The sequence below is a fragment of the Ictalurus furcatus genome, chromosome 16, assembly GCF_023375685.1.
Source record: "Ictalurus furcatus strain D&B chromosome 16, Billie_1.0, whole genome shotgun sequence".
In the NCBI taxonomy this organism is placed as follows: Eukaryota; Metazoa; Chordata; class Actinopteri; order Siluriformes; family Ictaluridae; genus Ictalurus; species Ictalurus furcatus.
The window spans coordinates 21775723-21791910 of NC_071270.1; the positions used below are offsets into that span (position 1 = coordinate 21775723).

General features: G+C 38.5%; 1 protein-coding gene across 3 annotated transcripts in view; it reads left to right on the forward strand.

Annotated features, from left to right (window-relative positions):
• The first annotated feature begins 102 nt into the window (after positions 1–102).
• The window catches only part of tacc1 (transforming, acidic coiled-coil containing protein 1), a 52592-nt gene continuing 36506 nt past the window's right edge, over positions 103–16188 (forward strand). Inside the window, exons 1-2 of one of the 3 annotated variants that reach the window (XM_053644822.1) lie at positions 103–247; positions 14088–14262. In XM_053644822.1, coding sequence (XP_053500797.1) covers positions 14174–14262 — 89 coding nt within the window. In that variant the 5' untranslated portion in view covers positions 103–247; positions 14088–14173. Of the gene's footprint in view, positions 248–14087; positions 14263–14831; positions 15117–16188 lie in introns of those variants that run through there. The other 2 variants (XM_053644824.1, XM_053644823.1) reach the window with 2 other exon arrangements.

Sequence of the window (16188 nt, forward strand, 5' to 3'; positions counted from 1 at the left end):
ATTCATTCATTCCATAGGGGGAAAAAAGTTAGTCAACTGAACACACACCAGTGATGGCGCAGTTACACACTGTGTTTAAAACCCTCCTTTTCCTTTTCCCATCTACTCTCCTACTGAACTCACTGAAACTTACTCACTCACTGAACCCGAAGCCGGACGTTTAAGGCATTTAACAGCAGGAATAAAGACTTTGTTTATTTTTTGGGGGACAAATCCACAAACAGGACATCTTGTGTCCAAACGCCGGGTGAGTAAACAAAACTCTAACAGATGTTCACAGTGTAGCTTTAGTGGACATATTCCGTTATCTATCACACTTTTATGTTATGTTTTATGTTCATGTTAGTCTAACAGCTGAAATAGTCTGGAAAAGCTGAAACGGTACTAGATTAGGAGGTTAGGACCGTGATACCGGTACCAAATGTATAACGATTTCTGATATCATAACAAGACTTATTATCTTATCAACTCAGTTTTTATTTATATTTTATGATTTATGACTAATAAAAAAAAGTCTACACATCCCTATTAAAATGGTAGGTTTCTGTGATCAAAACAAAACAAACAAACAAACAAAAAAACCCCAAGATAAATCATGTCAGAACATTTTCCACACTCAGTGTGAAATTACAAGGTATAAAAGGTGAGTGAAAAACAACTAGAAACATTTTAGGAAAAAATAAACAAGGTATAATAAACTGGTTGCATAAGTGTGCAAATTTTTTTTTATATGTAAATAATTGGGGGTGTGGCTGTGTTCAGAATGAACCAATCAAATTCAATTGCATGTTCAAAAGTAATTATCATACAGCTCTCTTCAATGAAATTATTCTGATTAACCCCAAATAAACCAGCTGTTTCTGTACGATTTTCTTCACATTCTCAAACATCTTCCAACTGAAAAAATATTGCATGGAAGAGTGGTTTCTGAGGGCAATGGTGTACTTACTTTTCCCACAGAAAATTTATATTGATATCAATCAATATTGATATTTCTGTTAAATAAATGATTGAAAAAAGCAAATTGTTTCAGAGATGATCAAATGTATGCTTGTCCAAATGTGTCAAAAAAGCTAACAATTTCCATGGGGTGTACTTATTTTTTCACATGACTGTATGTTTCGTGCAAATAAAAAGCACACATCACTAAAAGAAGACATACCCACAGTGAAGCATGGTGGTGGAAGCATCATGTATTAGGGCTGCTTTTCTTTAGGGAGATCTGGGGCTCCCTATCAAGGTGGAGGGAATCATAAATAGCTACAAATACCAGTCAATTTTAGTGCAGAACCTTCAGGTGTCTGAAGAGGAAAAGAAATTTCACCTTTCAGTACAACATTTACACTACATTTATGGCATTTGGCAGATGCCCTTATCCATCCAGATGCCCTTATCTATGACTTACATTTATACAACTGAGGGTTTAGGACTCTGCCCAAGGGCCCAACAATGGTAGCTTGACAGTGTTGGGGCTTGAATTCCTGACCTTCTGATCAGTAACCCAAAGCCTTTAACCACTGAGCCACCACTGCCCAACAATGACCACACGTCCAAATCAACAAAGGAATGACTTAACCAAAAGAAGATCAATGTTTTTGAATGGCCTAGCCAGAGCCCAGACCTGAATCCAACTAAAAAGGGGTGACCTGAAGCGAGCTGTTTACAAGAGATGCCCATACAATTTGATGGATCTAGAATGTCTTTGGAAGAAAGAGTGGGAAAATATTGAAAGTCAAGATGATAGATGCTGATAGACTCTTACCCCAAAAGACTGAGTGGTGTAATAAAATCAAAAGCTGCTTCAACAAAGTATTAGTTTAGGGGTGTGCACACTTATGCAACTAGCTAATTGTAAGTTTTTTCCTTTTCTTTTTTTCCCTATAAAATGTTCTGTTAAATACCCCTGAATTAGGTTGATATAAGCTGCTGGTTTTAACCTAATTTCAGTTTTAAGCACTAAATGCATTTTCCAGCTTGTTCAAAAGTAGGCTCCATAAAGATAATCCATGAGAAGGTTACTAAACACCCTACATCAGGGTTGCCAGGTGCGCAATATTTCTGTGCAATCGGGATTTTTGGTTGCGTGTTGGTTACTTTGTATACGTTAGATTAAGTATATTTATATATGAATTCATAGACCAGTGACCGTAAAGACATGAAAGTACTAAATGTGTTAGAACTAGTATTGAACTTTCGATCTTCTGTGCAACGCTTTACTAGATTATGTATTCGCATGAAGTTCAGTCCTCTCCTGCTCTGATTTATGAACGCTGTGTTCGCTGGTTCGTATGTAATCGATGGAGTCCTAAAATACTTTTACCTTCTGAGGAGAAATTAGCCTGAGGCAGAGCCGCGTGGGAACGGTTTCGGTTGTATAAACTTACAGCAACTCAGACACAGAGTTTACATCATTTTCTTTTTTTAGTTGAGAGGAAATTCCCAGTACAGCGGGCAATGTGCCGATATCCAGTTATATGTACAATATACGTGGGAAGACTGACAGAAAGATGCTTTATTTTGCGCACGTGTCGGCGCGTTCTTCTTGAAGAGGGAAGTTTCTTTACTGTTGAGAGGCGAGAGTTCAGCGAAAGTGCATGTAAAAACAATTAATAGTAATAACATTGTGGACAGATGTGTTGCTGTGACTGAGCCATGAATAAATTAAGCGAGCTAACATCACGCAACCTGACGTGGTGTGCAAACATTGTACGCCATTGTACACTTACAAATAAACCTTGATAAGAGGTTAAGTAATTATTGTAATGTCACATGTCCTACTCCTACTCTTCTACTTTATTCAGACTTTATTTGATTAACCCAGTGTCTGTCTAGTAACTTTGGCTGAGTGAATAAACCGGATGGATTTAGACTTTCTTTTTAACTTAAACGGTACTGCAAAATTAAAATGAAACCTAACACCAGGAGTAGGCCGTGACTCTTTATATTCTACTCGAGTAAGGTTTAGTAAGACATGCGTTAGTAAATTTCCATAGGCTTAGGGACAACACATTAATTTGGATACAAATTGTTACTATTTTGTTGAAAGATCTTATTTTTCTCATTTAGTACTGCCCTTCAGAAGCTACATAAGATATTAACGTGTTTCCCAGAAGACAAAATAACAATTTACACTGATCATCCTGTTCAAAAGTTTACACACCCCTTGCCTCTTAATGTGTTGTGTTGCCTTCTTGAGCATCAGTGAATGTTCACACCTTTTGTAATAGTTGTGCATAGTACCTAAATTGTCCTCAGTGTGAAAAGATGGATCTCAACATCATATAGCCGCTGTTGGAAAGGGGTTAAATATGGTGAATGTGCTGGAAAAGTAAAGAATGTGCAGGACCTGGAGGATTTTTCTGAAGAACAGTGGGCAGCTTAACTGCTCAGGACAGACAAGGGACTCGTGAACAACTCTCAAAAAACATAAAAACATCATGTTGTTAATCATCCAGGTAACGACACAGTATTAAGAATCAAGGGTATGTAAACTTTTGAACTGGTTCATTTGTGTAAATTCAGCTATTATTGTGTCTTGTGGACTATATGTAAACATCTGTTATGAAATAACTTATTCAGGGCAGGATTAAATAAAAAAACTAAATGCAATTTTTATGATCCTTTATTTATTATTATTATTATTATTATTATTTTTACATGATTAACATTTTACAGATTCTGAACTGTAGAAGATGTGTTTAAATGATAAACAAGTCGCACGTCATATAGCCTTATCAAACCCTCAGTCCTGGCTCGTTTTGGGGATTTCATTGGTTAATACTAATATGTCTTGACTCTCATTTTCATGGTCTTATAAATGTAGTAAGGTGTAATATGAATAAAACTTAATTTGTATTCATGGTGAAGCATCTGTGTAGATCTTCCCCCTAATGGAGAGTCATTATCCGCCGAGTTAAATATGAGTCAGAGGGAGCTCATGCTTCATCGCACTAATCTCTCAAATCCTCGGCTGAGGGAGCGAGACACATTCCTGTGATTATTATCCCACACACTGATCAGAGTTCGAGAAAGTCTGAGAGAGGTAAACACCACCACGAGTCTCCTCTTTGCTGATAAGCGCTGTACATGTGGTTCTGAGAATATTTCACCTCAGCGGCTTACTCTTGTGCTATTTGTGTGGTGTGAATTTGTTGCTATTTCAACTTTGATGTTCGGTTAGCAGTCAATGCTGAGTGTCATTCTCACATCATACACAGTTTTATCTGAGGGGTTTATCAACACACCTGAGGGAAACACTCGCATTCCTGACCATTTTGTGTGTGTGTTTTTAGCTAGCTAAATAATTAGCCTCGATTAGTAGCTAGCATATTGCTTTGTGTCGAAAATATACATTTATTTTAATTTGAAATGCTGAATACACACACACACACTATTCCATTCAGGGTTTCTTGTGTATTTGTGTGTGTGCGTATATTCAGAATTCCCATGAGTTTGAGAGCCATTTTCTGACCTTTGACCTCTCTCTCTCAAAGGCCTTCACTATATGCCCACTCTCGAAACACCCTCTTTTACATGGCTTCCTCCCTAAAAAGCCTCAGACACAGAAGCTATTGTGAACTCTTCCGAGTTCTACCAAATTCTTGTGAAATGAGTGTAAAATCTTGCATGTGCATCACATCATGTCGTTTTTTGTTGTTGTTGTTGTTGTTGTTGTTGTTGTTGTTCGGTACTAGTAGGACATTGTGTTCAGAAGGTTTGAACTGGCTCCCTACTCCCTGTTCAGTGGGTAGTGCGCTATAAGGTGCAGAGTGCATGAGGGATTTGGTTGTTCTTTATTCAGTCTCGCTATCATCAGTGTACTGTGGGCGTGTCCCAAACCATACAACACCCTATTTACCGTGTGTCATCACCAAATGCTACAGAACACGGTGGTATTTTGTAAGTGCACTGGATATGATTCATTATGTTCTTATAGTAGTACAGTATATACACCCACTGACCACTTTAATAAGAACTGTTATACAGTCAGCCAATCACATGGCAGCAGCCTCAGATTCCTGTTCTTGATTGACAGGAGTAGAATTCTTCTGCTCTTGTAATCCCATTCACCTCAAGTTTCGACTTGATGTGCGTTCTGAGATGCTTTTCTGCTCACCACGGTTGTAAAGAGTGGATATTTGAGTTACCGTAGCCTTCGAGTTACATTCTCCTCTGACCTCTCTGTCATCAACGAGGTTTCCGCCGATGACTGTAGAGCTGCCTATTACTGGATGTTTTTTGTTTTTCACACCATTCTGTGTAAACTCTAGAGCAGGGGTGTCCAATCTTATCCTGAAGCTCTTGTCTTGTATCTACACGATTTTATGCATTGCACTGCTGCCACATGATTGGCTGATTGGATAAATGAGCAGGTCTACAGTGGATGGTGGATGGTCATTTTAAAACCGTGTTAATAATATATCCGTAACCGCCATGTTTTCGTTAACCCTCAGCAAAAATGAGTGCATGCAAAGGAAATTTAAAGTGGGCGTGGCTACATTTGGTAGCGTTAGTATAGCTTTTTTTACTTTACATGAAAAACATCACAGACGTGCTTTAAGACGGCCCAGTTAGCGTTACATGACAGCCCGCATTTCCCACTGTCATCTGGACCACATACCGGCGGTGACCTCATCCGAATCCAGCTGCCTGAACACAGCTGTGACTCCACCCTGAACTTACAGTCAGTTCGCTTTCAGGCCAAAATGAAAACTCGTCAGATTTAGATTATATTTATTGCTTTTGCATGATTTATTGGCCTTCTTTTTGTCCGCCTTAAATGTGAGTCACTTTTGAACCACAGTGTAGCTGAACAGCTGGACTTTGACTAAACCCTGATGATGTTGAGGGGGTGAGTTTGTGTGTTTTGGCCTTTATGAAACCCAAACCTATTTTTACCATATGGGAGAGCCACTCTACCTCCTACACCAATACTTCCTGTTATTTAAAATGCATAGAGGTGGCCTGTGGCTTCCCTCATACAGTTTCCTAAATATATCTTCATTATGGGGCTCTTTTAAACGCCTCAGTACATCCTTTTTTTTTTTTTTCCCCCTAATGTTTCCATTCTTCTGTAGAAGTGACACTACAGGGACGTCTTACAGTCTGGATTTCTCACGGTCTCTCCACGTGGCTAATTTTGGAGTTCCCGAAAGTACTTCTTTTCTGAGACTGTTTTTTTTTAAAAATAGAGGCAGTCTGTCCACTTTGGGTCAAATCCTTCACTGTGGTTTGTGCTGCAACGTAAAAAAAAAAAAAAAAAAAAAAAAAAAAAGAAATCTAATAGGTCAGAGTTTGAGAATTTTCAGTGTCTATGTCAAAGATGTAAACATTTCATTTCATAGAGCATATTTCATTATATGTCCTGAAGTATTGTTGCAAATACAATATATAAAGGTCTAATGAACCTGGTTCCTGAGACGTTCAAATAATTCAAATGTTACAAGAAAGTTCAGGAAACGTTCTCTTTGTTTCAATAAAGAAAACTTTCTTGGAAAACCAAACCGGAACCAGATTGTTTCAGGAACCAAAAAGGACCATTCCCAGAACATTCCTGGATCCAGTAATGGTTAGCTGGGTAAATAAATATAAACCTTAGGTGAACAGAGACAATCTGTGAAAGACGATTAAAAGATAAACACTTCCAGGCTGACAACTGTTTCCATCCACACCAGCTTTTTAAATACTTCCCACAATCATGGAATAAGGGATGCTTCGAACTTCTTTTGAAATGAATACTAAAGTTATTTATGTAGAGGTGTGCATTGGCTTCTCAGCACGCACACACACACACACACACACACACAGACAGACAGACAGACAGACGTTACACATTAGATTGCACTGGTGTGTGAGAGCTTCAGGACTCAATTTATTTCACTTTCACTGTTTTAACACTAGAGGTCAGCGCGCGCGCACACACACACACACACACACACACACACACACTAAAAGAAACGTACAATAGAAACTTGGCTTCTGAAAGTCTCCCTGATCATGTCAGGAATGTCTCTACATCTTTGCTTTCATTAAAAATGCCAGTATATAGGAATATAAGCTAATATGTTGAAGTTGAAAACGCTAATGTTCTTCTATCATAATATTCATAGCATAATATTATTAGCTAGAGGTTGATGTAACAGGGTATTTATTTGCATCGTCATGTTCACAGACCTGAGAAATGTAAAATTGTGTGTGTGTGTGTGTGTGTGTGTGTGTGTGTGTGTGTGTGTGTGTGGGAGAGAGAGGGAGAGTACAGTTTTGAATACTGTACACTATTGTAGCTTCAACTACAGAAATACAGACACACACAGTGTGCACTGAGTGTGAAAGTGCTGCAGGTTAAAAATGTGACAACCATGTGAAGAGTTCTCTGTCTCTCTCTGTCTCTCTCTGTCTCTCTCGCTGTAGATATTGATGGATCTTATTCAGCGTTCTTGTCTTCCTTGAAGTGCCATGTTACATTGCTGTAGCTGTTCATTTAATTCAGTATTGAAGCAGTAGCGGAATCCGGGTACAGGGTCTCTGCGGGTTCTTAATTTATAAATAAGAAATACTCAACTCTAGTCAAAATTGTGGCAGTGGGAAAGAAATGATTGTATATAATAAACATCACACCCAATAATTAAAGGTGCAGGCGGATCATCTAGTTGTTACAAATACAAGTGAAATACAACCCCACCTTCACCCCCCCACCCCCCCCCCCAAAAAAAACAAACAAACAAAAAAACCAACAATCCAAAAACCATTGGAATGATTTGTTTACTTCTTGATCAATAAGTTTACATCTCATCAATGCCTGCTTACACAAAGACCCATGTCCTAGAACCTGCAGTGGCAACGTTGGTTTGGTAGGAGCTACCTTTCATTTATCTCATACTACTTGGCCAGCTTGGAAGTGTTGTGTTTAATGAAGGTACATTTTTGGTCAAATTTTCTTTGTTTCGAGCTTACTAGGACTGATTTGCTTTTAAAACCATATTCAAACTTACAAGTTTTGAAATTGGAAAAAAAAAATCTGAACCTTAAACACAAATCTCCGAAATCTTTAAAACCCTCAAAAATACAGAAAAGTAGGCGCTTTCAGTGTGGTCAAAAAAAATAAACCCAAACCTTGTAAGTTTTACTCACAGAGAGTTTTCTATAGTGATGTTAAACACTTGAAGCCTTTTGGGACACAGGGTGTCCCAAAAGTCTCCGTAGACAGGTGACTATGTTTGTCAGCACCACGTCGGTTGCACCTTCGTCAGCGGATGTTCGTGGACGTCCGCTTCTCGGTTGGTCCGCACCTGTGTTAAAGTGCACCTATTTTGGTTTTTCAAATATTACTTTCATATAGTGTGTTATAGAGCTATTTGTGAATGTAAAAAGTCTGCAAAGTTTCAAAAATTTATTTAAAGTTATTGACTCCCAAAAGAGGCGCACAGTGGCTTAATGGTTAGCATGTTCGCCTCACACCTCCAGGGTCGGGGGTTCGATTCACACTGTGGCCCTGTGTGTGTGCGGAGTTTGCATGTTCTCCCCGTGCTGCGGGGGTTTCCTCCGGGTACTCCGGTTTCCTCCCCCAGTCCAAAGACATGCATGGTAGGCTGATTGGCGTGTCTAAAGTGTCCATAGTGTATGAATGGGTGTGTGAGTGTGTATGTGAGTGTGCCCTGCGATGGATTGGCACCCTGTCCAGGTTGTACCCCACCTTGTGCCCAATGCTTCCTGGGATAGGCTCCAGGTTCCCCCGTAACCCTGAAAAGGATAAGTGGTATAGAAGATGGATGGATGGACTCCCAAAAGAAGGAACCGATTCTGAACAGCTGAAACGAGTTGTTAGTAATTCCAGACTCACGTCCTGTACTAACCTACATAGGTTTGTAACAAAAAACATAAAATCATAAAAACATACAATTACATAAAATCCTGTATTATTGAGTTTCAAATTTTTATAATATAAAACTACTTTATAACCCCTAATATAACTAATATAACTGAGAGAAGGGACATAGAAGTTCAGCACAGAGTTGCTGGAACTGATTTTTGTTTGTTTGTTTTTTGTTTTGTGTTTTGGAGTTTATTGGAGAAGAAAGACCAAGTGCCACATTCTTCCGTGTTTGACTATAAATTCCCGTCTCTCACTTTCTCCACTCGTGGCACAGTTTCCAGTCCCACCACCTCCCCATGTCCTCCCTACTATTCAACAACTCCTACCCAAGAGTCTAGCGGAGTGACTTAAGTGGAGTGACTGTGTGCAAAGCAGAAGCCGTTCAGAACTCCAGTACAAGTTCTCAGACGTTCCTCCAACTTTGGACAATTCCACAATCACTCTTCATGTGATTTAGTTGAAGACGTGGACATCTGCAAGGAAAATTTGATCCAGTTTGTTTCAGTTTACAGAAACTCTGTTGTTCTTGATCTGTGTCTCTGGGGTATAAATATGAAGTTGCACACATGTAAAATCCCTTTCAACACAAAAGACCGAAGGTTATTGATTCTAAAAAATACCATTGTAGAACCCTGTGTGTGTGTGTGTGTGTGTGTGTGTGTGTGTGTGGGAAGGAGGACTTTTGACAGAGCTTCATGCTTCCTTGCTTTTTCTTTCTCTTTCTTTCACCCACAAGCACTTTTCAGCTTGTGCTGTTCACATATGTTACACAAAATACAACCAAAACCAAAAACGCAAAGCCTCTCACTGCCTGCCAGTTTTGGGCAATTCAAATTCAAGGCAAGCCTGTTGTGTTTTCCCATCTATGAAAAGACAAACAAAACACACCGTAAGAAAAATCACATGTGCAACTCACCTAATCTCCGTCCACAGCTGAGTCTCAACCACACCCCTGCTGCCCCACCTGTGAACACAATCAGTGCTTAATTAGTGTCACCTAGTAAATAGTGAAAAAATAGTGATCTAGTCATCATCCTCTTACCCAGTAATGCATTTGCTTCTGTTCCCACGTCAACCTTCATGATAATTACTCAAGAATTGTACTGGGTTTTGTTCCAGCATATTAAGTAATCATCTTTTCTGGATTTCAACCTTGTCTTGACTCTTTATTGATGAATTACTGATGAATTCCTGTGTAAAATTGTAAGTTTATTGTAAGTTAGCTTGTCCAACAGTGGTATTGTGTGTTTATCCTGAAGATGAGCTTTTTATCTAATCAGCTCACATTCAGTGCGTTTACATGGACAACAATAATCCAATATTAACCTGATTAAGACGATACTCTGATTAAGAAACTAGCATGTAAACAGCGATTTCTGATGACCTTAATCCGATTAAGGTCATACTCAAAGTAAACACAAATGGAATTAAGACATGTGGAGTATTCCTGTTTTAGTCGCATTATCGACATGTATTACAGACATGTAAACACCTTAATCACACTATTAACGTCGTGTGGGAGTTTTCACCACATTTTGCGACAGGACACGATCACAGACGGCAGTGCTCAATGTTTGATGGCAAACAAGAGAGCACGGCTGCGTCCCAAACCGCGTACTTACCTACTGTATAGTAGGAGAAATACATGTATTTTGGCTACTATATAGTAGGTAAGTACGCGGTTTGGGACGCAGCCCACGGTTTCAAGCAGTCGTCTGTTAGCACATATATCATGACTTATAATAAACTGGACTTGAAGCTTTCGTAAAATTAAAAATGAAACACCCAAAACTGTATATGGTACCATAACGAAGACAGACTGTATGTTGATACGTGAAATTCTGGAGGGAACGTTGGACGGCGTGGCGTGGGGATGTAATGACGTGTGCCGTTAATCGATCTATGTTCTATAACATGTAAAACGGGAACATGAAAGGAATATTCTAAAAGCGACTTGTAAACACCTTAATCAGAATATTGTCTTATTCAGAATAAGGTCAATAATTAGATTACTGCTGTCCGTGTAAACGTAGTCAATGACGCACTCGTAGTCTAATGACTCTTTCATCACTGTTGGACTGTACCCTGTGTTCACTATGGAACACTAAGATTCATCTACACATACAGTATGCTTGTGCTCATAGTGAATTTCCATATCATGATAATTACTGTTTAAAATATTATTAGAGCCGATTAGTTCATAAGAGAGACTGCCTTTTAGGGAAACAATCAAATTCTTGCTTAGCAAATTGGAAAATGTGTAACAGCCTAGGATTACAGAGCATGTCATTAACCTATGGTGAAATAGGTGAAGTTATCTCTGGTAGTCTGAAACAAGTTTTCCTCAAGAATTGCCCAGTAATTAGTGCTTTCCTTCAGTCCTGACCAGTTTTCCAGTCCCTGCTGATGAAAAGCATCCCCACAGCACGATGCTGCCACCACCATGCTTCACTGTGGGAATGGTGTTCTGGAGTGATGGGATAGTGTTGAGTTTGCGCCACACATAGTGTTTTCTCATGATGGCCAAAAAGTTACATTTTTTTTCTCATCTGACCAGAGAACCTTCTCTCCAAACGTTTTTTTTTTCTATTTTTTTCTTCAAGCGATGGCTTTTTTCTGGTCACTCTTCCATAAAGCCCCGCTCTATTGGGTCTACAGCTTAAAGTGGTCCTATGGTCAGATACTCCCATCTCCGCTGGGGATCTTTGCAACTCCTACCTTTGGTGTCTTTCTTGAATCTCTGATTAATGCCTTCCTTTCCCAGTCTGTGAGCTTTGGTGGGTGACCTTCTCTTGTCAGGTTTGTAGTGGTGCCATATTCTTTTCTTTTTTCTTTTTACAATGGATTTAATAGTGCTCTGTGGGATGTTCAACGTTTGGGATATTTTTAATAACGTAACCCTGATCTATACTTTCTCCACAACTTTGTCTGTGACATGTTTGGAGAGCTCATTAGACTTCATATTGCTTGCATAGTGGTGTTTCAGACTCAGGGCCTGTCAGAACGGGTGTGTTTTAGACTCACATCATGAGACAGATCATGTGACACTTTGATTACACACAGGTGTACCTTAATTAACTAATTATGTGACTTCTGAAGTTAATTGGTTGGACCAGATCTTAGGGGTTTCATAGCAAAGGGGGTGAATACATATGCACTTTTCAGTTTAAAATTTATTTTTTTTTAAACTAGGTATATTTTCATTCCACTTCGAAAATGTGGACTCCTTTGTTAGGTCCGTTACATAAAATCCAAACAAAAATCCATTTTAATTCCAGGTTCTAATGAAACAAAACAGGAAAAAAACCAAGGGGGGTGAATACTTTCGCAACACACCGTAATCAAGTCTTGTATCTTTTGTCGTCTCTTCTTATTTTTAAAGCCTAGGCATATCCTGTTGTTATTCATTATAGAAATGATAGGAATTATATTACTGCTGTCATTAGCAAAGCATTGTTCTTCGTTCTTAGTTCTGCACATGGGTTTTGTGAAATACTTGAAAAGCAGTATTGCTTTTGAAATGAAAATGTCTGAATGAAAAAGGTGAAATTCGAGTCCTGAGGAAAGATCCGTTGAGAAACACTGCTCTTTAACACACACAAGCACTCCATAGTTCCTCACGTGACAGGTTCCGAATTGTAAAGTCAAAGTTGTGTTGATTCACTAACAGTAAACACACAGGTTTTATGATCCACGCCCAGAAAATCTGATCAAACAGGTTTGTCTAGAGAAGTCATGAAGTCATAGAGGCAACAAGACTTTACATGAACCAGATGGTCACTGATTATCTGTGTGCTTCTCACGTGTTGAGCTGAGAACTCAGACGAAGCTGGAATCATCCAAACCAATATGGTGCTTTTCACTACGTCATTGTATTTGTGTACGATTTTCCACTTTTAGAGAGGATGACCTTAAATGCTTCCAGATGTGATGCAAGAAAATGAAATGGTTCTGATAGTGAAGCATTAACTGTCGTGACCTGTTACTGTTTCCATCAATGAATAGAATAATATATTATTGTGTAGAGCAGAACTGTATAACATGATATGGAATAGCATAGTATAGTGTAGGGTCATCCATACATCCATCCATCCATCCATCCTAGGATGCCCTCTCACATCTTGAAACCTGAACTAGTTAGACTTTTAACATTGTCATATTCCACTGTAGATAATGAAATATCCTCCTCAAATCCCTAAATGCTGGTGTTACCGTGGTGTCAGAGGAGAGGAAGTGATGTGTACTGAAGTACTGAAGCTCAGTAGTTGAAGTTCAGATGAGAGAGAGAATTCAGCTGATTTTCTCCACGCTGCTTTTTCAGTCCTTTTCATCTCATCCTGACCCAAAAACAGTAACCGCTAATGGGATCTGACCCACATTCGACACTCTCGGGAGAAATCAGCTTTTCTGACGTTTATCATCACTTGACCTCCGTCATGTGACTGTCCGTCAAACCAGAATCCAATTGGTTTAAACTGGTGATCGGTTTTAATGCAGTTCGTTAAGTTGTAGCTGTGGTGGAAGCGTGTTAGAAAAAGACCCCTCACCCCTCTCGCAGTGGGGTGTGAAGGAGTGTGTGTGTGTGTGTGTGTGTGTGTGTGTGTACTGGGGCTATGAGGTTAATAAATCTACTAATTAATGGAAAGCTCTCTCAGGCAAAATCTTTTCTGTAAATGTTTGCCTTAAAACTACATCCAGTTCATCAACAATATCACATAGACTTGTTGATGTGTTTTAGGACACAGTATCATTTATCTTTAACCTGAAATTAAACTTCACAGTGTGTCTGAATGCTGTAACGTTATAGTGGCCACACCTTTAAAAGTTTGAAGGTGGAATTTACCAGAAAGTGATGCAGATGATAAGGACTGTGCAGAAGTCCTAATCCTTTGTTGTTATTAAAAAAATAATAATAAAATAAAATAAAAATTGTGTTCTATAAAAGAGGTTTCCCAAAAATTAAATATTATAGATAAACATTTGTCTTTTTTTAAAAGTCCACCTATAATGGATAGGAACATAATCAACAGTGGGGCAATGTCATGCAGCACGATACAAAGCAAAGTTATTGTTACTACCCTAAAGTTTTTTATTTTTCTAATGTAGCATGTCTGGAGTGTTTTATTCCTCTTAAACAACAGAAATTTGCCAGTGATGACATTTTTGGTAACCGAAAAAAAAAAAATGACACAACATACTTTTTATCCATTTATAGTTACGTTTATAGAAAATCAACACCTTCTGACCAAACAGATTTGAGAGGTCGACAGTGCTGTGGTTCAGATAAAAAAAAACAAACCAATGGATACCTTACCTGGAAAAACAGAAGCAAGTGCAACAGGCGGTTTCCTGAAGAACCATCTCAGTTTCTCCCAAAGGCCTCAAAAAACGCAAGTAAATTTCAGCAGATTATCTTATAAAACTGCACAACCGTGTATCTGAGGGAAATGATGCAGCATTAAAGCTTTAAAGAGAGAGGTCACACCAAATATTGATTTTGTTGAGTAGACATTCGTCGTTTAAAAAAAATTTGTAAGTAGAAATGTCTAATTTAATTATTTTTTATGACATCTTTACTATGTAGAATTACTATTCTATATAACTTTTGCACAGTTAATAAAACCTTTTTTTTCTTCTTTAATGTTGAGGCATGAGTGTTTAGGGAGTGTTGATTTTGCTGGTGTGTGTGTGTGTGTGTGTGTATATGTGTGTTAACTACACGTGTGTTAATGGACAGGGATAATAAGAAATGATAGTGGATTAAATATTATGTGGGCGGAGTTAACTATAGCCATATCTGTAATGGGTGTGGTTAGTGGATTATGGGTGGAGCTAGCCATACTTTCAAAGAGTGTGTGTGTTTAGACAGGAGTGTATTGACAGTAGTGAGAGGTGTGTGGCAGTAGTACTAGGTAGTGGGTGGGGTTTAGTGATAGGTGGGCGGGGTTATCAGTAGGTGTGAGTGGAGGAGCTGAGTCTCAGCTGCTCGTCTTTTTGCTGCGTCACTTCAGTCAAAACTGAACATGAGCAAGCCAAGTTCAGCAAGTGCCCTACAGCATTTTGCCTGAGCCACACACTTTCTCTCTCTCTCTCTCTCTCTCTCTCTCTCTCTCTCTCACACACACACACACGCACACACTCCCACAGACCCTGTCACACACTCACACACACGCTTCATCATGGGTGGCTCTTTATCCCAAAACAAGAAGAGCAGCGAGGTGAAGAATCAGAAGAGTGTCAGTCCGTAAGTTTGTTTTCAAAGCAATAATACTCTAATGGATATTAGTAATAATCATACTAGTATGTAATAACTATAACTAATAACAATCCACTGGTTTGTTATTACTAGGTTATTCCTCCTGTGATTTTATGTTTTATTTATTTATTTGTTTGACATTCCAATTTACAGACTTAAAACTGCATAGACCCGATGTTGTTCTGAAGCAGTCACATGCTGTGTGTGTGTGTGTGTGTGTGTGTGTGTGTGTTTAAGCTGACACTCCTATACAAACAGCCCTCCTATAAAAGACAATATGACGAGCTATAATGCTTCATTACACGGATATCAGCATGGATCCTTATTTACAGAGCGCTCAGTTCACTTCCCATTCCATAATAATAGTAATAATTATGATAAATAAAGTTCTATTTACTTGTATAGCAGCTTTCATACAATTCAAATGCCCTTATATGGGATTTAACGAAGACATTGTGTGTAAAATAGAAATGTAAAAAGTCTCACAATACACATCATGTGTTGGCTTTTTAAGAACTGTATGATGTATCTTTTTGAGCTTTAGTCTTGCTGCAAGATTGGTTCTTGGTTCCAGAGCAAAACCGTCCTCTGAGCCATTTATTGATCACACTGCCATCTGGAGGTCAATTAAAGTGTTGCACACATAGCATGAAGGGTTAAAACTATAGTTTTAAAAACAACAACAACAACAAAAAAACAATGCAAAAGTCTTAGGCACCCTATTTTTTTTAGTACAAGCTTTATTACAGATTTATATTTTATGATTTCTACATTATCGGTAAAAAAAAAAAAAAAAAACATTTTAGATTTCTAAACATTAGTTTTCCAGCACAAAATTAAATGTTACAGAAAAATGTTTGCATGTCAGTAAAGAGACACACATATTAAGTGGTAAGCGACACTTTTTAGACAAAAAACATAATGATGGCTGCTGTGTTATATCACAGAAAGGATGTTAAAGTCAATCTTATATCAGAGTAATCATGGTAACACTATTGTTCAGCTAAAAAAAATCACTGTGATGATAACCATGATAAAAATCACTGTGATGGCAACCATG